The 27150-nt window shown below is 36.5% G+C and overlaps 1 protein-coding gene across 2 annotated transcripts; it reads right to left on the bottom strand.

Moving 5' to 3' along the window:
• Positions 1-912: 912 nt before the first annotated feature.
• Positions 913-26202, bottom strand: LOC103495821 (DNA gyrase subunit B, chloroplastic/mitochondrial). Of its 2 annotated transcripts, XM_008457493.3 has the most exons (21): positions 25990-26202; positions 25486-25645; positions 24715-24795; positions 24504-24617; positions 23607-23663; positions 20795-20896; positions 10796-10946; positions 10534-10610; positions 10231-10341; positions 10007-10077; positions 9188-9329; positions 7854-7952; positions 7598-7726; positions 7355-7469; positions 6535-6602; positions 2888-3001; positions 2693-2809; positions 2547-2600; positions 2334-2439; positions 1630-1760; positions 913-1293 (listed from the first exon to the last, which is right to left on the bottom strand). In XM_008457493.3, exons 1-21 carry the CDS (start codon positions 26139-26141, stop codon positions 1225-1227), a joined length of 2220 nt encoding a protein of 739 aa, XP_008455715.1. In that variant the 5' UTR covers positions 26142-26202; the 3' UTR covers positions 913-1224. The 2 variants fall into 2 exon arrangements, with proteins under 2 accessions (XP_008455715.1, XP_050945342.1); XM_051089385.1 differs by lacking the exons at positions 25486-25645; positions 25990-26202 and adding an exon at positions 24920-25004.
• Positions 26203-27150: the final 948 nt, after the last annotated feature.

Genomic DNA, 27150 nt, shown 5'->3' with positions numbered 1-27150 from the left:
TCCATACCATAAAACTCGAAGAGTCTATTTCAACGCATTTTGAAGCGCTCGAATTGGATATCAAATAAAGTTGTACCAAAATAAGATTTAAGTGAAAAATCACATATGGTGATGACACGATAGATGTGGACCAATCATGTGACAGTACGAGTTTTGTAAATAGTACAAAGCAAATCAAATCAACTCGATGGATCAAATCATGATGCATGATGTTATAAGAATATTCACTTTTAAAACTAAATAGACTAAAAAAATTGTTGTTTTTTATTTTAAAAGAAATTAAAAAAAGAATGCTCCAATGGCTGCTTTCCTTTGTAAAAAAAGAAAATTAATTAGTTGTTATTTGTTGTTACACTTTGAGTCTATTTCGTGGGTTTTCAATTTCATCAATAGGTATGGGTGCACCCTCTGTTTAAACATAGTGGTTCAATCCTGAACCCTCGATAGGAAAAGGATGGTAATAGATTGGATCTTAAACCTGAAAAGTACCAAAAGTGATGACTTTTGTACTCTAAAAAGAGTGATAATTCGAGTGATAGTACAGTAAGATACCAAAGAATTCTCGAAGAGAGGAGTAGCAATTCCAAACCACTGTAAAATTACAATGTTATTTCTTTTCTTTATTCTTTTCATTGGCTTTCAGTTGCTTAGTATTAAAATTTATTGGCCTAAGATCCTACATTGGTATGGGTTTGAGCTTTTTAGTTTTTAACCAATTTATTACATATGCAATTATTTTATCGTTCTATCAAATATGCTATTGTTTTAGGTTTTTTTTTTTTTTAATTTGACATTTATACAACCAAGAAATTTAAGTATTTTAAATCAATTAAAACAAATAACTTTACAACCCAACTCAACCTAAAATTATACAACAGGGTGGACAAAGAAAATGGAGCTAAGTGAGAAACATACAAAACTTGCTAAAGAATTTCATATATCAAAATGACATCCTAACCATACCACCCACCTGAGTCTCCTAAATTTCTCACCTATACAAGCCAATGTGCACAGCACTCCCTTGGCATGGGCCTAAAGTGAAGGCTATGTTCGTCTTTCTCGACCGCTGTGGACAACAATATAAATCATGATGACAGCCAATGGAGATAATACATCAACCAATTCAATCTGTTTAATCATACATTTCTTTCTAACTTTTCCAAAAGTTCAAAAGCTGACCATCCTGTTACTACCCCGATTGGATTAGAAGCTAATATCCTACAGTTAAATATCTAGATGCTCGAGATTCATCGTACTTGCTGATTTCTGGATAAGTTCCTTTCGAAAATCCACCTGGGAAAAGGAAAGAACCCATATTAATCCAGTGATTGAACAAAAAAAGAAAAATTCGAGCAATAGATATAAGTATGCCAGATGAATTTTATGCAAAAAAGAAAAGCTAGCACGTTACATTGGCATGGACGCACACAAGCACAATAGTTGAACACAAAACTATGAAGGCTTTGTTAAAGCAAAAGCCATTGATGCTAATCTTCTCTAGCTTAAATGAATTGGTTGGTGTCTAAAAAACTTCTGTAGGAATGGTTCCTTATTTTCCGATTGAGCAACTTTTAACATGCATGAAAATACCAAATATCACCAAATGGTAGAAACTGCAGAACCACTTACTCGGGCACCCATAAGAGATGAAAATACGACATTTGCTTCTGCTGCATCCTCAACTGCCAACTGCTTCAGCATCCTTCGTTCTGGGTCCATTGTCGTTTCCCATAGTTGTGCAGGCATCATCTCACCCAAACCTGAAATAAAAAAATATTTAGCATATTTTTAAAAATACAATATAACAATTCTTTATTCATTAACATCATTATTGTCTTGTAGAAAAATAGAACTTCCATCACAGAATCTGAAGAAAAGCAGCCAAACCAGTTTTACACGGTCTCAAAATTTGAGCGCCTTACAGATTTGTCATATTTTCAGATTTCAACTATGTGCTGACCTCTCAAGATTAAACTTCTATCCTGCTTGTTTATTAAATAATCTTTCTTTGTTCTTTTTTTGAAAACGAAACAATATATTAATGAGAAAGGGTGTCTAAAACCCTCTCAAGTACCTATTGAAGTGTTTCCAAACCAAGCACTTGGACTAAAAAGCACCCTAGTGCGTTTAACTTTTACCAAAAGCATCTTTGTTTTTTACACCCACCATGGAGGTTTTGTGTGATGCCTAAAGCACTCTCAAACATTAGCATAATTCAACTAACAAGGATTATACAAGAAGCCACCAAATGGTGTGTACGACATCAGGTAGAGGGGCAACGGCTCTATTGAAAACATCAAGAGGGTGTAATCAACACAAACATTAATGAATACCTTTGAACCTCTGAATATTATATGATGCATTTGATGGGAAGGAACTTTGAACCTTCTTTAGTTCCTTGTCATCATAGCAATAGTATACTTGCTTCCCCCTCTCAACCTGATATTCTCCAAAAACAAGAATAAGGCAAAAGAAAAAAGCCACAGAATGAAATAAAACTAAGCATATGATTTTGCATCTCTGATCCATCAAGTGGGAAACCAAACCTTGAAAAGAGGTGGAACTCCAACATAAATGCACCCTTCCTCAAACAAAGCTTTCTGTAATCACGACCCAAAATCAAATTGGTTTTCATTCCCTCACAAATAATAGTGACAACAACAGTACCTGATAATGATGCCAATTACAGTACCTGATATCGGAAGAAAAACGTTAAGAGCAGAGTTCGAATGTGAGCACCATCGACATCAGCATCAGTTAATATAATTATTTTATGATACCGAAGAGCTTCCTTTTTAAAATCTTCCCCCTGACATCAATGGTAAATGCAAAATCTAAGAAAAAGTAGCAATAATTCAAAATAATGAAAGGAAAAACTATTATAAACCTTGAATCCAAGTCCAAGAGCTCGAATTAAATTATTAATCTCTTCATTTTTGTACATTGCAGCCTCGTCTTTCCTCTCAATGTTTAAGATTTTGCCTCTCAAAGGTAGAATAGCCTGCATTGAGCATTTATAACAAATTAAGGACATTTAGGATATTTGCAGTGGTGTATAATATGTGCATATTCATTTTTGTATTGTCATGCATGCAGGTACTTAACTATAGACTGTATGATAAACATGTGAATACGAATGTATCACAATCCTTATTTCACTGATTTAAAAAAGAAAAAACTTAAGTGACTGAAGGACTGGAGTATTATAAACAGTAGAAAGGAAATGACAATATATACAGCAAGCATATGTTTCAATTATAACACACGCAGACTTCAACCTCATAAAACATGCAGAGGTTCTTTAATGGTTCACTCCAAAATCACGGTGATATCAAAGTATGTATTGTTTCTTGGACATGTACGCATAGCCATGTGTGTCTGACACATGTAGATGCCTATCAGTGTAAAAGTATTTAAAGAACTTTCTATCAGTCTAAGATTATGTTAGGACTCCTCCACCTGGAACACGGAAAAACCCAACAAACTAGAGAAACAGAGACAGTACTCCGTTATGATCTATCTAAAGGAAATCAGAGCAAGTTCTTAACCCAAAGTTCAGCTCACGAACAAGGAAGAAAAAGAAATAACAAGCAAGCAACTATAGAAATATAAAAGGTAACCCTCCAGCAATTTCGACAAGGCTGGCTCTTCTTTCCTAAAAGCTCTCAGCAGCTTTTCCCAAAATAAAACCTAACTTCAGCAATCCACACACATTCTTAAGTACTCCTCCCCAGGTGGGACCCTCAACCGCTATTCTCCTCTCCAGTCATATCCTGATGAGCTGTCCCCTGTGTAATCCCTCTTTTACCCTTGTGTCTGTCTGTATGTATAATAGGAGGTCTCACAGAATACATTATATATGATAGCAACAGTACAGAAATCCTAAATTTTATATTCGTAAAAATGAAAAAAAACAGACAGGATCACAAGTAATTCAATGAACTTGGAGACCTCCTTCTCAACCAAGCTCGACAAAAAATACACTCTTCATTTCCTTACTATTCCTTTCCTCTTCTAGCAAAAGCCTATTCCTCCTACGTAACAAACTTCCATAGAAACCCATCACGTGAATGGAAAGTAGAGAAGTGAAATTGGGATTGTATTGGAATATGAAAGAGAAAATACACTATCGAGGGGGCTGCACCACATCCCAAAACTAATACTAAAAGTTGGCTTCCTTAAATCACTTCACCCTGTTGTATTTATAACTACATTTTTAACAAATTCCTCAGTTGACCACAGGTACGCTCTTATACTTGCACTTGCTCTTAGCTAGAAGGCCGAGAAAGGTATAGTATGCTCTAATACTTTCCTACCAATAAACGATACATTGCCCTGAAAACTATTTGTCCTTAAAGTTGTAGTTGATTGACCAATATCGTGAAAAATAAGGTAGAAAAATAAAAGTATGAGCAAACGGGTTGTACTCATTTTTATGTACGTGCATGCTCGCACGCATATTCCAAAAGACACATTTCACACATGCATACATTTCAAAAGACACACAACCATCAAAATCTGAACCACTGTCATGTCAAATTAAGATAAGGAAAGAAAAAAATAGGAAAGATCAAACAAAAATGGAGATGAGATATCCCCACAAAGCCAAAGGTTTACAAAAAAGGCTCCCACATGGATATGAACAAGACCATAATTGCAAAAAGATTTAGAGAGAACACCAGATGGAGGCAAAGAGCCCAGTGGACTCCCATAACTCATTGAGGTAGCGTTCTTTGAAGATCCTCCTATTTCTCTGATTCCATAACATTCACAGAGAGATCATAATAGTATTGGACTACAAGATCCTAGCCTTAATCATGACTGGAGTTCCAAAAGTCTGTTGAAGCCTAAAAGGGTCCCTTCAACACTACTGGGGAAGTTCCAACTCAAGTCAAATAACATCGAGATCTTTTCCCGAATTAGGCTTAACGATAGACAAGAAAAGAAAATATGGTGCTACTTTTCACCCTTGATTTTGCACGTAACACATCTCTTAAATCACCAATTCACCCAAAAGCTTAAACTAGTGGTTGAAGGCAAATTTAATTATATACCACCAACACTTCTCGCTTGTGAGCTTGAAATATTTGAAAGGCCCAACAAGTAAAAATCAATTTTAACTGGGAAGGAAACAACAAAACATGGACTTGAACATAGGACCTTCTAAACCACCTGCTCCGACACCATCTTAAACCACCAATTCACCCAAAAGCTTAAGCTCGTGGTTGAAAGAAAATTTAATTATATATCACAATTTAATTATATATCACTAACACTTATTTTGGGGATATGATGAGGGTGCTAAGGGTATATCAACCTAGTTAGATATTCAAATGCACTTGTTGACTCCTCATTCTTATTTGCTACTAATGTAGCTTGAGCAATAGTCTCTTTTCATTACATCAATGAAAAATTATCTCTGTTTAAAAAGAAAGTTATGAAACTTGAAATTCTTCAAGGAGGATTCATATTGGAGCTATAAAGTTATTAGCAAATGAGGAACTGTGGTTACATTTTAACTTGAGATCTGATTGGTAAGTGGTAAGTTTGACTTTCTGGGCTTCTGACTGCTTTTGATGTTTCGAGATTGATATTTGAAGATCTTGTCTCGGTGCAGTCAAAGCTCTCAAGATGTCAAGTCGCAAGTTTTGCCTTTGTTAGAAGTCTCTTCGGTTGGAAGGATCTTTTGCCGCGTGAATTCTTGTACCATGATGTTCTTGAAGGCTTGGCCTCCCTTTATTTTTGCATTGCAATTGTTGGTTTCATTTTGTCAAAAAAAAACTATGTTTCCTTTTGAAAAAAAGAAGTGCATTTGACTTGGGTTCCACATCATATCCCCACAAAACACATTTTTCTCCACATTCTTCTACATTTAATCCACAAGATATTGGCTGTCATTTGTGTTTATCAATTTTAAGTCCAGTGACCAACTCAAAAATATTGATAATTCTCTTAATGTGAAGCTTCTCTGCATTGTACTCTTAACTATAGTAAATGTCATCGACAAATTCAATGACTCACATGAATGTCATTCCTAAAGCCATTTCCACACCTTTTATCAAAAGCTTGTCTTTAGTAAAGCTCAAGACACCAATTACAATTACAAAGAAAAGGGAGCTAAGGGTCTCCTTGTCTTAAACCCCTCAAGAATGATTTGTCCACGATCTTTGTCAGTAAACATCAAGAAGAAAGTGTTAGAGATATCCTATGATCTATATGGGATTGCGTTTCTATCATGTAAAAGATATTTTTTTGTCTTCTACTAACTGTTGACTTTCTTTTCCTGTTTTCCCTTTCAGTCGAGAGGACCTGATCTTTTTGCAACCCACCCAATTAGTCACAATTTATTTTCCTTTCCTGCTGGGAGGACTTCTCAACAGTCTATGTGATATACTTTTTATTTTCATTTATTCTCGTTTTCTGTAAAAATAAATAGCTTAATTTATTGTCCTAACAAGCTTTAAGCCTTCAATTGTTGCTATAAGCTAAAAATAAATCTACAAAACTAATCAATCATTAACAATCGGAGAATACCTGGAAGCGCCTATCACGACCCTGTTTCGCACTTCCACCGGCAGAGTCTCCTTCAACAATGAAAATTTCTGTGGGGAGGAGGTAAAATGAGATTAAAAGAAAAATATATTCTTTTTTATTAAAAGGGAAAAAGAAGTCCTCATAATGTAAAAAATGATCAAAACAAGAATGCAATACATTTGGTGATTTTTATTTTTCCATATACAAGAGTATTCAGGCCAGTTTGCTGTACCTCAACAAATCTCACAAACCAATCTTCGATCCTTCATTTAATTATCAAGAAAACTAGTAGAACCCATGCTCTTTAAACCATCTATCATTTACCTTAACCCCTTCCTAAGTGACCACTAAAGCCTAAACCCATGCTCTTTAAACCATCTATCATTTACCTTAAACCTTTAGGACCATCAGGCCAACCACGGAAATTTTGGATGGCACAAATTATGAGTAATTCCCTACATTGATGATGCCTTTTTTTCCCAGGGAAGGAAACTTTGGATGTGTTATGATTTTCTTTTTATGAATATTCAGATATGTCATATTATAAACATTTAATTTCTGCAACATTCGTGAGGCCCGTGAGGGTACTATATGGGTCCTATCTATGGTCGTCTCGCTTGGAGATTTGCAATGTTACGAAAAAACTGGAAGAGTTGGGCAGTATATAATATTTGAATAGACCAAACCCCATAAAATACAATTAATTAATTTTCATATCGTAAAGCCTCAAGAAAATTGGAAATCCCATCCATATCTATTGAAGTATGTATCAATGGAATATTTGTTTCTCGATTTCCATCTAGGAAAAAAAGCTAAATACCTGACTCCTCAGGTTTAATTGATGAACAATCAGCTAGCTTGCCGGGAAGGGATGATGAACGCAAAACACTTTTTTGTCTCACAAGCTCCCTTGCCCTCTTAGCAGCTAACGCTGCCTGAAAATAAGAAAAATAGGAAGTAAAAAAATTTCCATGTTAAGACAAATTCCATAATAGAATCCCACTAATAGAACACTTTTGAAAGGAATAAATCATAAATAAAACTCATTTCTATGGAAAATCACCTTGAGAGCATTTAAAGATTTTGAAAGGATTGAATCAAGAACATCAGGGTGCAACTCCAGATATTCAGTTAGGTGCTCTTGTATAGATTGCTCTACTACTTTTCGCACTTCAGGATTTCCCAACCTGGTCTGATAGGAAGAATTGACAAAAAAGTAAGACACACAATGTAGAGGAGAAAGTAAAAATATAATCGCAGTATAAACTGGCCAAGACTACAACACAAACATTCAAATTGACATAATTTTGGAAAAGCACCTTGGTCTGTCCTTCAAACTCCGGATTTCGGACCCTGACTGATACAACACAGGTTAATCCCTCCCTAACATGTTCACCACTTAAGCTGATATCCTTATCCTGAAAGAAATACATAATTGTGATTAGTTTATTTACTCTATTTATAATTCTTTAGTTGCAGTATAAGAAAAATGAATGTATACGCCACTATCAAGCAAAAGTTGCATCCATTTCTCTGCCTACACACAAGAGTGATACTCATATGTGCACAATTAGTGTTTTCAAAGCACAAGGCGCACCTTAAGGCAAGAAGCAACAAAATGCTGTTGCCTAAGTTAAGCAAGGTGCACTTTAGTAGAGTATAAATAAATATAATTTAAATAGGTAAAACAAAAGTGCATTTAATTTTCAAAATACAAAACATATCGACAAGCTATTAATATATAATAAAAAATTGACTTACATAATTACAAGAAAATATATGTTATTGAGAAAAGATATAGTTCTATACGAGTGAGCTTATGCAATTAAATAAAACATGTTTGTAGTGTCATCTGTTTAGTAGTTGACATTTCTTCTTCAACCACAAAAATACACATATTAATTAGAAAATTATACTACTAAGACATTGATTGGAAAAGAGAAATAAAAGTCCCTCTGTCAGTCATGGAGGAGAGATACTTTTGGATGAGAGAAATATATGGCCATTTGGCATTCATGGAGAGATACTGCATGCAACAAACTCTCTACAGTGTAAATGAGAGTGCATTTTCATAATTTAGACTTTTTTTCCTTCTTAATCTTCTTAGACTCTTACTTTTTCTTCTTTGTACTGTAATTCTTCATTTTTCTCCATTTTCTTCTCCACCTGTTTTGTATCTTCTTTCTCGTTTTTCTTCTTCCTAATCTTTGGATGCTTCTTGCCATCATATAATCAATTCTCATCTTGTGACTCTTTGTTTCACTTGTTACGGACTTTTTCTTAAAAATAAAACAAAAGGAAAAGAAAAGGTGCTCCCCTTGTTGCATGATGAAGGTGCAACAAGGTGACAAAAGGGGCAACTAGGCAAGCATTTAGTTGAAGGTGCTCGCCTAGCTGTCTTCAAGGCGCAATGTCCCAAGGTCGCCTTGCCTTACGCCTTAGGCGGGCACCTTAATAGCTCTCGCATTATATTTTTAGATAAGAAATATTTTATTGAATAAATGAGTTAATGGGAGACCCCAAGCACCTCAAGGTGCTTTACAAAAGAGATTTTCAATTGGGAACTAAATAAGAGAGACCAAAACGTTTAAAAGGATGCTTTGGAAACACTACAAAAACACTCATTATGAACCAATAAAACCATGAAAACCACCTTAAAAGTTTTTGATTTCTTTCCAAGATTATTGAGAGTTCTCGTCAGTGAAGCCTTCATCCCATCTATATGGGTGCCACCATCAATAGTCCGTATGCTATTAGCATATCCTAGAATTGTGTCTGAATATGCATCTGCACACCTAGTAAACAATCAACAAAACCGGTAATAATAAGATTCTTGTCAAATAAGTGTTAGTCTTATTTTTTTCTTTTATGAAATCAACTTTCATAGAGAGAATGAAAGAATAAATTACAAGCGCATACATAAAACAATCCCACCCAAAAGAAAAGGTTTCCAGCTGAGTAAAATGTTACCAAGCGAATAAAAATAAATAGAAAAAAGCTTCGAACTGAAGCCCAAAGTGGAACATAAAACCTCACTAAGGACCAAACCTTGCTAGGGTACTTGTCTAAACCCCTGAACACCCTATTGTTTCTCTCTCCACAAATGTCCCACAACATAGCACACACCCCAGAAAACCACAAAAGACGGCATTTCTCTCTAATTGTGACTATCAAAACTTACAAATCACCCCAACCGACAACAAGAATTATAACTGTTTCTGCCTTGTACTTATCATCTCATACTATGGCTGTGACTTTCAAAACTTACAAATCTGAGCCCTGATAACCCAATAACCAAGAAGAATCAAATCCCAAAATATGGAGAGAAAAAAAACAATGATTTAACCTATTTCTACTATAGAGATTTTTCAATTACTCAGGCATTACAGGTATAGATTATTGGTTCCTCATTGTTCACAAAATAACTCAAAATTTGAGAAAATCCAGTGAAAACCATGATTAAGTAGGTTACCACTGAAGCGCAACATCAATGGCTACTCCATCCGTTTCCTTTCTGAAACCAAAGACATCATGAATTGGATTCTGGAGAAAAAATTACTAGCATTAGCAGTGATTATAGATTATAGTTAGCTTTATAAAACATGAAATGAAAATTAGGGAGGCACGTGACAAGCACTGAAGAATAAATTTAAAAAAAAAAAAAAAAACAAAGGGAAGAGCAATAAGATGCTAAACCTTATCACTGTTCAGCCATGCAACATATTCGACCAAGCCACCAGCATAGCAGTATTCATTGTACTGGTTCTTCTCCCGATCATTATCCTCTTTTGTGAGGGTTATAGTCAGCTGGAAGGATTACATATCACAGGGGTGGTAAGTCGTACATTGTTTGGGAATCTTCCAACATGTAATAGAAACCAATAAACTACCCACTGCCACATATATTTTGTTGCCGATTTTCCCAGAAAAAGCTGACTAGAATTTATCGAGGAAGATGTCATTTTATGTAAATAAAGACAGTATAATGAACAAAAATACCTTGGGGTTTAGAAAAGCTAGCTCCCTAATTCGTCCAGATATTGTGTTGTAATCAAATTGTATTCCAGTAGTAAAGACTGGATAAAAATAGAAGGAACATATTAATTAAAGTGGAAAGAAAGACCAAAAATATAAGTTTTTATGCTTTGTAACTAACTGAAAATTAAACCCACATTAACATTGTTATATGTTAGTCAAAAGATGAATATAAATTAACATAATAACAAAAGAAATATTTCAGACAATGATGGTCAAGTAAAACCTTCTTTGTCAGGCCAAAATCTGATGCGAGTTCCTTGGTGATTTTTCAGTTCAGATGAAGGAACATGGGATGTTAGAATGGAAGCAGGCTTTCCACGAGAATACTTTTGGTGGAACTCCTTCCCATCACGCCAAATAGAAACTTCCAAGGACTGTCAAGCAAGTAAAAAAGTAGCCAAAAATTTCAAAACACAAATACAAAGAGTACAATGTTTGGGATCTTCCAGCAAGGATCAGAGACAGAAAGGAAAAAAGGGAAAAGAATTAATTAGGAAAAGATGTTTCTAAATTTCTTTCACAATACGTGCAATCTTTCCCCCAAATTTTAAAATGTTTTGCCAGTTGGGTAATCCACCTTAAATTAATTAATAGGAAGAGGAATCTGAGACTTGTCAAGTCCTCTTCAATTTCTATCTGTTCAGGCACCCAATGGCTCTTCAAACTTCCTATAAAGAAAATGAACGTCAGCTTTTTACGAGAAGTGAACCAGGTTTTCTTCTGGGCGGGAAGATATGCCAAGGCTGGTGCCTAAGGATAGAAAGCATCGCTTATTCAATTGGCCCGGAGGCATAGTTGCAAGTCCTGAAACTGGCAAAGGCTTTAGTATCATCCACTTATAGGCTAAGGCTAGAATCTACATGGTAGTTCTCCAATATGCTGACACAGACAGATGGTTGTAGTAGAAATTCCCGGCTACCTCATCCTATCTTTTCAAGCACAGAATCTGAAACGTAGTTGATACACGAGTTGGACGAAGAGAGGCAGGAAGGAGATCTTGTGGGATGATCTTCCTATTCTTATTGCTTTGGTCCGGAGATGGCTTGTGACTTGTATGGAGAGGGTGCTACGATGTGGCTGAAGTAGCTGGACTTGTAAACTGCTAATACAAAGCAGTCAAACAAGAAAAAGTACACGAAGGAAAGTCAGAAGGTAGTCAGTCTAGGATATAGCCAAATGAAATGAAAATTAGAAGGGTATGGAACTAGTCTATCTTGATTTTCCTTGCTGGGAATACTGAACTCTCATCCAAGACTTCTAGTTCAATGAATCTATGGTTCTAAATTTTTCAGTTTCATTATGTTAATAGCCCGCTGTTCCTAGATTGACTGACTACTAAGACAGACTAGAATTTCAAGATTTAATCACAGAAAACTTTATAGATCTCACCATCTCATCAAATTTCTATATCGATCTCTCCAACCTCATTTCGAGGCTGAGAAATTGAACTTGAAACTCATTCTTGTATATTCATTAGTTAGTCGGAGAATAAGTAGCTTTCAGCTTTCAGATTAGGTTGAATGAGAAATGAATTAATTCAAAGAATGGCTCAGAAAGAAAGAAGAAGAGCTTCAACTATGAATTATGAGTTTTTCCCTTATTCCCTTTAATGAGTCACTGAAAGAGGAAGCAATAGCAGAGGGGATAGGATCGAATATCCTTTTCCATCATGATCGGTTTCTGCTTGACCTCGCAACAAGGTAATCGAGTCCTTTACCGAGTTTAGGGTATTCCGAATGAGAGAGAACAAGAGGCAATTAGAACTTGTTAGAATTAGTAGGGCTTTGCCCTTAGAGTATGTTTGGAAAGAATAATATATAAGATTTTATTTCCTAAATATTTCCTAGATCTTTTCCTTTCATACTTCTATTGTACTCTATTTATTCTCTCCCTTTGTACCTATTGTATTCCTTCATAAGAAAAATAATTAAAAAAAAGTATCGTGATTTTTCTCCCGGTTCTTGGGTTTCCACGCAAGTCTCGGGTTGTTGTTATTGCTTTCAATATGGTATCAGAGCAAAGCAATAACGAAACTCTAGAAAATTACCTAGGAGAAACTCAGATCAAAACTGAATCCGTGACTGCCGCCGCCGTCGCCGCCATGGAGAAACTGCTCCAGAACCTATAGAAACCATCGATCTACCCAACGGGAGTGGTTCCGCAGCCGTACGCGCCGCCGTCTGACCAGCAGATGCCTCACGCGCCGCCCTGTCTGGCACGTGGGCCCTACGCGCCGCCTCCTTTTCATCTCACCGCCCAGTCCATTCCCTTCTACGCGTCGTCGGATGTCCAACCGCCAAACCCTTCCGGCCATCCGCATCCTCACGTGCCGCCTATGAGCTTCGGACAGCAACCATCAACTGTAAATCTGTCAAATATGCACAATAAGCATCCGCTGTACGTTGACTCTTTACAGCAACCATTGTTTTCTGGTAACAGAATTGATCAACCCCAGAACAGATCGGACATTGAAGCAGGCGAGTCCTCGACGCATTCCAAACCAACCGAGTTGCCGATGTATTCCAAGAACCCGATAACTTCGTTCCCTAATTTACCGTCAAATTATATAACTGGCTCTTTGGGTTCGTCTACAGGGAATTTTTCAGGTGAAAAATTAAATGGGTAAAATTATTTTTCTTGGTCCCAATCAATAAAGATGTTCCTCGAAGGTCGCCACCAGTTCGGTTTCTTAACTGGAGAGACTATACGTCCTCCACCAGGAGACGCCTTGGAACGACTCTGGAAAGGGGAGGACTCAGTTATTCGGTCCATGCTGATTAATAGTATGGAACCACAGATCGGCAAGCCTCTACTATATGCAGCCACAGCAAAAGATTTGTGGGATACAACTCAGACCCTTTACTCGAAACGACATAATGCCTCTCGATTGTATACACTGCGAAAACAGGTCCATAATTGCAAACAAGGGACCCTGGACGTGACTATCTATTTTAACAAGCTCTCTCTCCTCTGGCAAGAGATGGATTTGTGCAAAGAGACAGTTTGGGACACACCAAATGACGGTACAAAATATGCTAAACTTGAAGAGGCTGACCTTGTTTATGACTTCCTTGCAGGACTTAATCCCAAATTTGATACTGTTTGTGGTCGTATACTCGGACAAAGACCTCTTCCCTCCCTAATGGAAGTTTGTTTTAAAGTCCGCCTGGAAGAAGATCGCATTAATGCCATGGGTGTACTGACTACCCCTACCATTGACTCCGCTACCTTTAGCGCTCGGTCCTCAATCATGATAGTGACAAGAATAATGGGAAGTCAATTCCTGTGTGTGAGCACTGCAATAAACAATGGCACACTAAGGATTAGTGTTGGAAACTCCACGGTCGTCCCCCAAGAGGTAAGAAACGGTCCTCCAACGAGAAACAAAACTTAGGACGTGCCTACATTAGTGAGACTACCCCTGCCAGCACTTCTCAATCAACTGATCCTACTGCAAGCCAGACCAAGACCCCAACTCTGGGTTTCATTGCTCAGTCAGGTATGCCTCAGTCCCTTGGGCTTATTAGCGTTGATGGGAAGAATCCCTGGAACTTAGACTTGGGGACTACAAATTACTTGACAGGTTCTTCGGAACACTTTATCTCATATGCCCCATGAGCCGGTAATGAAAAAATTTAAATAGCCAATGGCTCTCTAGCTCCGATCGCTGGCAAAGGACAAATAGTTCCCTTTGACGGTTTTGTTCTCCAGAATGTTTTGCATGTCCCTAAACTGTCTTACAATTTGTTATCTATAAGCAAGATCACTCGTGAGTTGCATTGTAAAGCTATCTTCTTACCTGAATCGGTTTATTTTCAGAACATGAGCTCGGAGAGGACGATTGGCACTGCCCGGTATAACAGGGGACTTTACATCCTTGATGATGATACCTCATGTAGTAGTTTGTCTAGGGTTAGTTTACTATCATCCTACTTTAGCACTTCTGAAAAAGACTGTATGTTGTGGCATTTTCGACTGGGCCACCCAAACTTTACATATATGCAATATTTATTTTCCCACCTTTTTTCTAAACTTGATGTCTCTTCTCTATCTTGTGATGTGTGTATCCGGGCTAAACAACATCAGGTCTCTTTTCCCTCACAACCATATAAACCAACACAACCGTTTACCCTCATCCATAGTGACGTTTGGGGTCCTTCCAAGGTCACCACCTCCTCGGGAAAGCGGTGGTTTGTAACTTTCATTGATGACCATACCCATCTTACCTGGGTTTACCTTATCACAAATAAATCCGAGGTTCCATCCATTTTCCAAAACTTCTATCATACTATCAAAACACAATTTCATACAAAAATTGCAATTCTTCGGAGTGATAATGGTCTGGAATTCCAAAACCATAACCTTAGTAAATTTCTAACCTCCAAGGGGATTGTTCACCAAACCTCGTGTGCCTACACTCCTCAACAAAATGGGGTGGTTGAACGAAAAAACAGTCACTTATGCTTTCCACTTTCCTTCCATCATATCTATGGGGAGATGTTATTCTTACAGCCGCTCACCTAATCAATAGAATGCCTTCTCGTATCCTCCACCTTCAGACTCCCTTAGATTGTCTTAAGGAGTCTTACCCCTCTACTCGCCTTGTTTCTGAGGTTCCTCTTCGTGCGTTTGGGTGTACCGCATATGTCCATAATTTTGGCCCTAATCAGACCAAATTTATCCCTCGGGCTCAAGCTTGTGTGTTTGTTGGGTATCCTCTTCACCAGCGCGGTTATAAATGTTTTTACCCGCCGTCTAGGAAATACTTTGTCACTATGGACGTTACTTTCTGTGAAAACCGACCCTACTTTCCCGTTAGCCATCTTTAGGGGGAGAGTGTGAGTGAAGAGTCTAACAGCACCTTTGAATTTATTGAACCTACTCCTAGTACCGTATCTAACGTTGATCCTCATCCCATAATCTTACCCACAAACCAAGTTCCCTGGAAAACATATTACAGGAGGAATCTCAAAAAGGAAGTTGGGTCCCCTACTAGTCAACCGCCGGCTCCAGTCTAAGATTTCGAACCTCCTGGAAGACAAGATATGGAAAACCCTACAGAACCTTGTACTAATAATACGATGAGTGAGAATGACAGGTCTGATGTTGCTATTCTTGAAAATATGAAAGAAAAGAACCGTGGTGTTGAGACTGAGGTTAGAATAGAAACCAGTAACGATGAAGCTGAACAGGGTCATACAAGGAAACTTGATGAGTATGATCCCTCTCTTGACATTCCAATTGCATTGAGGAAAGGTACCAGATTCTGCACTAAACATCCCATTTGCAACTATGTTTCCTATGATAATCTCTCTCCACAATTTAGAGCGTTTACAGCAAGCCTTGACTCTACCATAATAACAAAAAATATCTACACTGCTTTAGAGTGTCCTGAATGGAAGAATGTTGTTATAGAAGAGATGAAGGCTCTTGAAAAGAATAGAACTTGGGAGATCTGTGCTTTACCCAAGGGACATAAAACTGTAGAATGCAAATGGGTGCTCTCTCAAATACAAAGCAGATGGTACGCTTGATAAACACAAGGCAAGGTTAGTTGCAAAGGGATTTACTCAGACCTATGGTATTGACTATTCAGAAACCTTTTCTCCAGTTGCTAAGTTGAATACTGTTAGAGTCCTACTATCTGCTGTGAACAAAGATTGGCCTCTCTACCAGCTGGATGTTAAGAATGCCTTTTTGAATGGAGACCTTGCGGAGGAAGTCTACATAAGCCCCCCGCCAGGATTTGAAGCCCAATTTGGTCAACAGGTGTATAAACTCCAAAAATCCCTATATGGTTTGAAACAGTCTCCGAGAGCATGGTTTGACAGATTCACTACCTTTGTCAAGTCCCAAGGGTACAGTCAAGGGCACTTTGACCATACTTTATTTACAAAGGTTTCCAAGACAGGGAAGATTGTTATTCTAATAGTGTATGTGGATAACATTGTTTTGACTGGAGATGATCAAACAGAAATCAGTCAACTAAAGCAGAGAATGGGTGATGAATTTGAAATCAAGGATTTGGGAAATCTGAAATATTTCCTTAGAATGGAGGTAGCCAGATCAAAGGAAAGTATCTCCGTGTCTCAGAGAAAATACACCATTGATTTGCTAATCGAGACAGGATGTCGTCCTGCTGATACTCTTATTGAATTCAACTGTAAACTAGGAAACTCTGATGATCAAATTCCAGTTGATAAAGAACAATATCAGCGACTTGTAGGTAAATTAATTTACTTATCCCATACTCGTCCTGATATTTCCTTTGTCGTGAGTGTTGTCAGCCAGTTTATACAAGCTCCCTATGAGAAACATATGGAAGCTGTTAACAGAATCCTGAGATACTTGAAAAATACACCTGGTAAAGGGTTGATGTTTAGAAAAACAAATAGAAAGACCATTGAGGCATATACTGACTCAGATTAGGCAGGATCTGTTATTGACAGAAAATCTACCTCCGGTTATTGTACCTTTGTTTGGGGCAATCTTGTAACTTAGAGGAGTAAGAAGCAAAGCGTTGTGGTTAGGAGCAGTGTTGAAGCTGAATATAGAGCTATGAGTCTGGGAATATGTGAGGAAATTTGGCTCCAGAAAGTCTTGTCAGATCTTCATCAGGAATGTGAGACACCATTGAAGCTTTTTTGTGATAATAAAACCGCTATTAGTATTGCTAACAACCCAGTTCAACATAATAGAACTAAACATGTTGAGATTGATCGGCATTTCATCAAAAAAAGACTTGACAGTGGAAGCATATGCATTCCGTACATTCCTTCAAGCCAATAGGTTGCTGATGTTCTCACCAAGGGGCTTCTTAGACCACACTTCGACCTTTGCGTTAGCAAGTTAGGACTCATTGATATTTACGTCCCAACTTGAGGGGGAGTGTTAGAATTAGTAAGGCTTTGCCTTTAGAGTATTTTTTAAAAGAATAATATATAAGATTTTATTTCCTAAATATTTCCTAGATTTTTTTCATTTATTACTCCTATTGTACTCTATTTATTTTCTCCCTTTGTACCTATCGTATTCGTTCATAAGAAAAATAATAAAAACAAAAGTATCGTGGTTTTTCTTCCAGTTCTCAGGTTTCCTCATAAGTCTCGAGTTGTTGTTAATTACTTTCAATAGAACTCAATAGGAGTATTCGAAAGGATCAGAAATATGGATGCCTATGTAACACCCCAGGCGGTCCTTTCCAGTCTAATGTGAACACGAAATCAGCATTAATGAGAAGAGAATGCGGATGGAAATAATTCTTTGCAAAGTAACCTTCCAACTTCCATCCACGAGGACATGAAAAAGAAAATTAAGAAAAAAAGGTTGTTGAAGTTCCTTAGGTAGTCTGTTAGATACCAAGATTAGTATAGGGTAGGGCTATATGGGTAACTAGAAAAGTAGGCAGCTACTAAGAGTAGTGGTTATAAATTGAAGGTTGGTGAGTGAAGAAAGGAGAGTTGTTGAGTAGCTAGATCTTGAGTAGTACTTTCAAGAGAGAGGTCCCAAGCACCTTAAACTTGGATCATTTTGTAGTACATTAATCCTCGATATATTTCAGATCGTGATTCTTGTTACTAAGTATCCTTAAGTAGTCCCCTAAAGACAACTCAGCCACAACAATTAATCACTAAAGAACACTTCCGTCTTCCAACCATTATCTGAAGTCTTCGTCTGCCTCGGAATCCAGTTGATCTTTGCCAATTTCCAACCAAACAGTAAAGTGAATATTGCATTCCATTCATCCAAGGAAAATTTTAATAATAACCTTCTTAAGCTTCCATCTTGAAATATGGGTTGAAATATCTCATAAGCTTTCGGCTGTCATTTCCTTGCACCAACATATGAAAAGAAACAAGAAGCACAAGAGTTCTAAAGTGTCCCAATGAAGCTCTAATTTGTTCAAGCTTTTTTGTAAACGCTTCGCTAGAAAAAAACTTCATTTAAAAATTCCTGGACAAAAATTATAAACCCCGATTTGCTAGAGAAGAGTTGTCTCAAGATCCAAGTCATTGGTCTAGAACAAAGCAGGTAAGCTTCTTTACCATTAATGAATAAACCCATTTCCAAGCCCGGATGTAATTCTCAAGAGTCTTTCAATTCTACTATACAAGGAATACATTGCACATTTCAGACAATTCCTCATAAAGCTCTGAAAGACTTCGATGAAGAGTCACCGGCAAGTGTAAGCAGTGAATAACTTGAAGAGATGGAGATGAAGAGATAAAAATTAAAGATGAATTGCCTGATGATATGAACAAGGCCTTAGGCCTTTTATTTCAAACTGACGAAGATCAATTACATTCCAAGAAGGAAAGCCTCCCTTTACTCCACGGGAAAAGAAAGACATACCTCACAAGTTGCATTCCAATATTGGAAGCCTGTGAAATTTACTTGGCCTAATGCAAAGGAGAACAGGACAATCAGTGAGATATTTGATAGAACACTGATTTCCTTTACGATTTCTTTCTCTTTATTGAATTCAGAAACAATTACAGTAAAGGATTGAGATTCTCAATCCTTCTCTCAACTCTCCAATGTACTTCTCTCTCTCAAGAAGTTACAAAGGCCTAAACAATTCTAACAGAAATCTCATCCCCTCTCTTCACTCCCCAACTTCCTATTTATAACCATCTAACTACCACCTAACTAATTACCTTTATACCCGACCCTATACCAATCTAGGTATCTAACAATATTCTTTAGGGAAGAAAAATGAAGATTATCTCTTGGAATATGAGAAGGCTTGGTAAAAGATCAAAGTGGCTGATTCTTGAAAGATTACTAAAGAAAATCAATCCGGATATTGTATTAATTAAAGAAACTAAAAGAGAGCATTCAAAAAGCATTCATAAAAAGCATCTGAAGCTCAAAAGAGGTTGGCTGGACTTTTGCGGAAGCTTTAAGGAGATTGGGGGCATTATTACAATGTGGGATGAAGGAAATTTTCAGTGAATGACATTGTTAAAGTAGAATTCTCATCTACAGCTATGTGTTTGAATATTTGCAAAAAGCAATGCAAAGGGTCCAAAGCCTAAGAAAATTCAGCAATTCCTTTGGAGTATTACGGTGAAGGCAGTGATGGCAGATTAATGTTTTGAAAGAAACCAAAGAATCCTCCATGATAAAGAATTTCCTTGGTTTTTCAGATTTGAGACAGCTCGTTTGAATGCATCCCTTTGGTCCTCCCTTTCTAATGCTTTTGCTGACTGTTCCAGTCAGAAATTAGCATAAATTGGCGTGCTTTTCTCTCCGTGGATTTCTAATCACATTATCGAAATCGAGGATTTTGAAGGAAGATTACATTTACATCATACCGGCTGGCTGTTGACATCTCTTTAGCCTATTATTATGCTTTGTACTATTTTGTTCTAAGCTTGTACTTTGTTCCCTTGGGTTTTTATTTTCTTTTGGTTGTAAGTTCTTAAAGACCCGAGTTGTACTGTACATTAAGCTCCTTAAGTTATTTCGGAGATGATGAAGCTAAGAGTGTGTTGACCTAGTTGAGATGCTTCGGTGCACTTTCTGATCCGTAGTTACTTTCATTTTGCTTCCTATGTACTTTGAGCATTAGTCTCGTTTCATTATCCTAATGAAGAAATTTGTTTCTGGTTCAAAAAATAAAAGTGTAACGCCCCAAGTCCAGAATTTGGAACCCAAATTTTGTGCTTGATGACCCTGATATTCCCTGCAACCTAGCTATGTTATCCTTGCTTATCTTGTGAATGCTTTTAAGATTGAAAGTTGTCCTCACAAACCAACACAGGTCCTAGCATGTTTTATTCTCATTTCTCACCCATATGCTTCCTAGGGAAATTTTCCAAGAAGTCACCCAATATAGAATTGCTCCAAGCTACCAAGCTTCACTTTGGAGTTCCAATGGTTGAGCCACAAAAAAGAAAGGTGCATCTTGTTAGCTAAGGTAGTGACTTTAATTCTTTTAAGTCTATCTTAGCCATACTTTCATGTTCCCAAGATCCCTCTCATTCAAATATGATCTCAGTTCATTCATATCCCCCTCTTAAACTTGGAGCGTACACCATGAGGAATCATTTAAGAATGTTGGAATAATGTTTGCTGCATATTTTAAAAACCTATTGAGGCTAACACCTTGAGTCTAAAAGTAGGGTGCGTAATCTAAAGATTATATATAGAAGAATGAACTCACAATAAAGAAAAAGGATACATAAACAAATTTACAAAATGTATAACAGACACAAACCTCAGACAAGGCATTAACCACAGACAGACCCACGCCATGTAGTCCACCTGAGACACTGTAGCCACTACTGGAACCACCAAATTTTCCACCAGCATGTAATACCTGTACAATTCAGTAGCACATGAATCTTCTTAAATCAAAAATTGACCCAAAAGCTTAAGCTAGCATGTAAATGCAAATTTAGTTATATATCACTAATAATTAATAAAGAGGCTTGTTTCCTTTTAAAAAAAAGAAAAGCACATATCACTAACACTTCTCACTTATGAACTTGAAATATTTTGAAAGGTCCAACAAGTGGAAATAAACTTAGTTCAAGAGAAAACAACAATGGAGGTGTCACGCCCCGCCCCAAGATCACTTCATGCGACCATACGGGGGCATGACCACCTAGACACCCAATGCATACCTCCTTGCAAGATAACAAGTTGAACACCTAGGAACTGGATTTAACTCAACAATCAATCTTAACGTAACTTAACAACGCAAGATAGAACAAACAACTTCTCTTTATTACTGAACAACATGCATTCCAAATGCATAATACAATCTTTCTCATGTAAAAACGGCTACAAAAATAAAGCATCCAACACCTAGCACAGCTTCACATTTAAAACGCCTTGCTAACGCCTTAACGCATAGCACCTCGTCTTACCCTTCTTAACTTGGCCTTAGAGCCTTATAAACTGGGGAAGGAAAACTTAAAACATAAGTCCAATTCTTAGTGAATGAGATTCTAGAAATCCTTTTGAGGAATACAGTACAATCAAATAAATTCATTTTCATAAATATGCTTCCAACGCCTCATTTCAAAATCATATAAACCATGTTAGCCTCTACTTATTCCTTTCGCCAAGAACATGAACCATTCCCACTCATAGACTACTGGGATTCATTTCACCGGCATCCCTTGGATAATTTCCCAGTTCATTTCCCATTGCTCAGGTTGCTAACTCAATATGCTCGTTGCAACGCATTGGTCAGCTTCTTAACGCCAAGTGGACATTACGCCTCATGGTTGTCTTTACTCATTATGTGCACATAAGAGCTAGCTCATTGATAGGAATAAAGCCAATGGTTTACTCTCATACATAGTATACACTCGTCAAAAATGAAATATTAGTTTAGAAACTTGTTTTTCGATAATCAAGTATAAACATCAACAAAATTACATTACGCATTAAATGTTTCATAATAACATAAAGACTGGGGAAAAATGTTTTCAAACACTATTCTTTCTTTTGGAAAATCACTCACAAAAAACACTATAAGTTTCCTTCCTTCCTTTGAACACCTACTCCAGATCTCCTTCTCTCTTAGTGGCTTCTCTGCAAGTAAACAGTTAGTAAATTCACAATAACAACACTTTCTTCAGATCCTTCCATCCTATTTATACTAATCCAAGTCATTCTTAAGCTTCTCTTAGCTTGCCAGCTCCTACTTAGCACTTTACACGTAATCAGCTTACTTAGCTTTCCAGACCATGCTTAATCTAATCCCAACATGTAATCAGCTATCAGATCAAGATTAGACATTTCTTGAAATACTTAACTTTCTTCGCCTAACTTCATCTCGCGTTTCAACTCCAAAACGCTTTTTTCCATGCATTGCTTCAACTTTAATGCAACTTTCCAAAACACCTACTACTACTCGAAAAGCCTACTTTCCAAAAATGTCTTCTTCAAAATTCCTTCTATTCCACACTCGAGTCTCACGGCAAGGGTTTGAACACAAGACCTCTTTGGATCAATTGCTCTAATACCATCTTAAATCACCAATTGACCCAAAAATTTATATTAGTGGAAAAAGTTAAATTTAATTATATATCATTAATAAGTCCCACCATTTTGGTAAAGACCAGAGACTTTACAAAGAAAAGATTGGGCTCACAATTTATTTTAGCAATAGCAAGTTCATTAAAACCCTGTAAACATTAATTTCCATAGCAGTACATCAACAAAATGAGAAAATATAATCAGAATAGACTCATGATTCAAACAATTGAGTATTCGAAAAACTTCTTTTATATGGGTATTTGAAAACATCATAACCGAAGTTGAATATTGAAACTATACAAAATATGCAAAGCTTCATTCTTCTTTGTGGTGCTCTTTTTTCTTTTAATATATATGAGCGCCTGCACCAACTTATGCACAGTACGACTAGTCTCATGAAACAAACCCGTCTGGACCCACAACATTTGAGTGTCAAGAAAACTCATGCGATATTAACTCTTAGGTAGGTGGCTAACATGGATAAACCTGTTACTCATGACCTCTTAGCCATTTAGTGAGACTATCTCCTTTTTCACCCCTAAGCCAACCCTCCTCGTGGTGCCCTCTTTTTATAAAGATTAAACCCATCTAAACTCATAAACATTAATGATTATACTAAACCTTAAATTTCGCATCCTTTTGTTTCTTCATGAAAATCTGGTTTCTATTAAAACAAAAAGCCTTGAATCCTTTTCAATATTAATGTGTTGTTTCAGTTGCCTACTTGGCATTTTACTACTAAAGAAATTATCATTTGGTAACATTTTAAAACCGTTCATTGTTGCTTTAGAGAGGAAAAGAATTGTTAATTTCAAATCAAACATGAAATAAGTACAAAATTACTCTGCTCCCTTTTCTCATGCTTTTTTCCATGCAAACTACTTCTAAATTAAAGTTTGTATGTATCTTAAATTAAAGTTTGTATGTATCTTAGGACCATACTCCACCTTTACTGTTTGAAGAAAACACAATTAATATATGCAAGCAAAACCTATTCCATGGTAACTCGAGCAAAATGTTATTCATTGAAGCAATACCGTCAACACAGTCTCCAAGGAAGACTTCTTCGTAACAGGATGCAAATCAGTAGGAATCTGCAACATATAATTTAAAAGATTAGATTGGAAAAAGACTAAAATATTCACTGCAGTTACCCACTAAGCTAAAGTTACATATGATAAACTGGATAAAAACTCAAATATCCACTACAGGTACATATGATAAACTTGAAAAAATTCTTCCAAAAATAGCAGTTCAACATCGATACCACATTCTGCATTAAGCTATAGTTCATTTTTTTTTTTTTTCCTGAAGATGAAGAAGAAGAAATAATGTCACCTAACACCTATTGGCGATTACTGATTGCAACCCAGGTCTCCAATCCGAGATTAAAAACAACTATAATGAGCTTGGGTGCTCTGCTTTACACCAAAAAGAATATAGTAGATGTAGATAGAACCAAATCCATAAATATAAAAACAAAATAATAATAATAATAAAGAATCCTTCAAAAGGCAACCATTTTCTTTCCGATTTCTTTTTAAATTCTCTTTCCGGATATGCCTGCTCTGCAGTAAAACTTTGTGAAAAAAAAAAAAATTTGTCTTTTTTGGAAGCATTGATTTCCTTGGAAGTGATTTTCCCTCCCTTTCTCTATTAATTGATTATGTCGCTGAAATGATAGTATGTTTCTCATCTAGAATAGAAAAAGTAATCCAATCAACATGGCAAGATTATAGTACAATAATTCATACAAAATTGAGTACCAAGATAGCGAATAAACTAAATCAAAATTTCAGAAAAATGTTACCCTCCTCTTATATAATTAAATTTGAAGAACACTGTTCCAGTTGGTATGAATATGAATTGAATGCAATAATCTGACCTCAATGCTGTCAAGCTGAAAATATTTGAGATAAAATGATAAATCATACCCCACGTCCATTGTCAGTGATGCTCACAGAATTATCTGCATGCAAGACAACATCTATCTGTGAGGCAAAACCAGCTTGAGCCTCATCAACAGCGTTATCCAGTATTTCATAGACCTACCAAGATCAATAAAGGCATTTCATCGAACTTTTACTTTTCTCTATCAGGGAAGGGGTGGATTTCCTCCATATTAGAAATAGAAAAGTTAAATACCAAATGATGTAATCCACGAGGTCCTGTGCTCCCAATATACATTCCAGGCCTCTTTCTTACAGGGTCTAAGCCTTCCAGAACCTAAAAATTTCAAGCAACCAAGATGAACCAAGAACGGAATCTGTAAGTATTCTACCCAAGCACTTGACAGGGGGAAAAACCTAAATTATGCTTCCACTACAATTTCTCCTTCATATTCACTTACACGTTATTTACTTTTGTTTGAAAAAGGAGAAAAAGAATGAATGTTTCTATTGATGAATGAAGGGCTCCTTTAAAAACCAGCTCTGTTTCATGCCCACATGATGATATCACTCGTGTTAGTATAATTTGAAGTAAAAAGACTTATAATAATAATAACAAAGAAATGGTTTCAGCATGGAATGAAGAAAACTGCTACATGGAATTATAATAATAATTAACAAAGAAATGGTTTCAGCACAAAGTGGTATCTCTAAATACATAATTAACAAAGAAATGGATCCTTCAGGCAAGTATACGGTTAAATCTTTATCCAATTACCTAATTGCCTCAGACTTAATTAAAAAGTCCTAAAAAGATTCCAAATATCAGGAAGAAAGAGGAGTCCTGAAAATAGAGACGACCAGTATCTTTCACGAAAAATGGTGCTGTACAAGTAACATAAATTTGAAGTTATATGTGCATACAAACATCTTTTGCACAAACCTATTAAAAAATGCCAACTTAACAAAGACAACCACCCAAGTGAAAAAAACATCTAAGGTAAATTTGAAACTCCCAATTACTTGCCTGAATTTGCTCAGACCCATAAGCCTTCGAACTCTCACTTCCCGTTGATGTTTCAGTAGCAGCAGTCGATGACATGAAAGCCTTTGCAGAGACTTCTACATTTGGTACCAGTCGAAGACTAGTGGAAATCTTCATCGTTCGAAATCTCCCCCCGCTAGTTCTATATAAACGATAAGGAATAAGCAAACAAACAAATAACAAAATAATATAACAGCATTCTTGCCCGCGCAAAACTAAGTAAGATAACCAAAATCAAATAGCAACATTATCCACATTCCATTACTAAAACCATTAAAAAATGCATTTAAAACCTCACACCTTCATACATATTACATTCAAAACACCAAAAACAAACGAGGCTCGGAAGTTTCCGAAATCAAATGGCAAAGCGAGAACCAAAATATTATCCAAAATGTAAACACCACAGTATAAGAAAACATAAACAAACACATTCTGGGTATTCGTGGATAATTTCCAAGGAGATGGATAGTGAAGAGGTAGAACCTGAGCTGAAGGAAACTGAAGCGAGGAGCGATAGAGGCGGAGGAAGAAAGAAAACGGAGGTGTATAGAGGAAGGGAAAAGGGAGGTTGAGGAAGCCATGAGGCGAAGGGGAAGATAAGGAGGAGCTCTAAGAAGAAGCTGGCGAAGCGTCATTGAAGGTGTTTTTGTGCTCAAAAATGGAGGAAGGAGGGAAATATGAGGTTGGGGTTTTGGTTGAGAAGTAGAGAGAGGATATAAACCCCTTCTTTGGGAAATTGGGCTTCATTTCATTCATCCAAAATATTTGGACCGGCCCAAAACATAAAAATGGTTTGCCACAAAAATGCGTAGATTTAGGTAAGGGGTTTTAAATGGTAAGTGTAAAATGATATACCATGTTTCAATATGGATCCAAATTTTTCGGGAGTGTCTTAAATGGCTTTTACCTATTACATAAATATAGGATCAATGATCAATTTATCCATTTTTATTAGTAATTGCATATTTAAAAAAAAAAAATAAACGAAAATGGAAGGTGTCCTCAAAGAGTGAAAAGAGAATTACATGAGATACAATTTTGGTATTTTAAAATTTCGACCAAAATTTCCTTATTCGAAAACATTTCGTTCTTCATTCCCATTTCATCACTAAAGAAGGAGACTAGCAGAAATTGTGTGAAAATATACTCGATGAAAAAGATGCTTTACGACGGCCAGCTGAAGTAGAGAAATTTTGAAACTTTTTCAGCAAATATTTCCAATTAGTAAGAATTTACATTTCGTATACGATATGTGATAGGGTATATTAAGTAGATTGAACATATTATAATGGTATGAGACCGAAATCGAACAAAATAAGTATCTAGATTGTGACTACGAATAAATTAGGGTTTATTTTGTTTAAGAGGACTAAAATTGTGGCTGTGGAAGACAATGTCGTCTCGGATTGTGTGCTTAGTTTCTGCAAAATCATTTCATATATTTAATATATGTAGTGTAATATCTAATACATGCTTCGTGAACTAAAAAATAGTTATGTAAACATAATAGTTGTAACTGTAGGGAGAAATTCTAATGTGTTAATGAACATGCATTTCGATTTATATATATTATATGGCAGTATATATGGTAAGGACATCTTTATATGCAGTTCAAAAAATGGTTCATAGAAGCGAAAGAGTTCT

This window comes from Cucumis melo, chromosome 8 (genome assembly GCF_025177605.1).
Source record: "Cucumis melo cultivar AY chromosome 8, USDA_Cmelo_AY_1.0, whole genome shotgun sequence".
Lineage (NCBI taxonomy): Eukaryota > Viridiplantae > Streptophyta > Magnoliopsida > Cucurbitales > Cucurbitaceae > Cucumis > Cucumis melo.
Note: the sequence above shows the minus strand (reverse complement) of the source record. Positions and strands in the feature narration are given on the sequence as shown.

What these genes read in the sequence shown, in the direction of transcription:
- LOC103495821 (XM_008457493.3), bottom strand. Translation starts at nt 26,141, where the DNA reads ATGACGCTTCGCCAGCTTCTTCTTAGAGCTCCTCCTTATCTTCCCCTT. An exon ending in CCTTGGAGACTGTGTTGACG is followed by an intron (nt 20,897 to 23,606) that starts GTATTGCTTCAA and finishes TGAATTGTACAG; the next exon opens with GTATTACATGCTGGTGGAAA. An exon ending in AGAAATCAAAAACTTTTAAG is followed by an intron (nt 7,953 to 9,187) that starts GTGGTTTTCATG and finishes TATTTCTTTCAG; the next exon opens with GATAAGGATATCAGCTTAAG.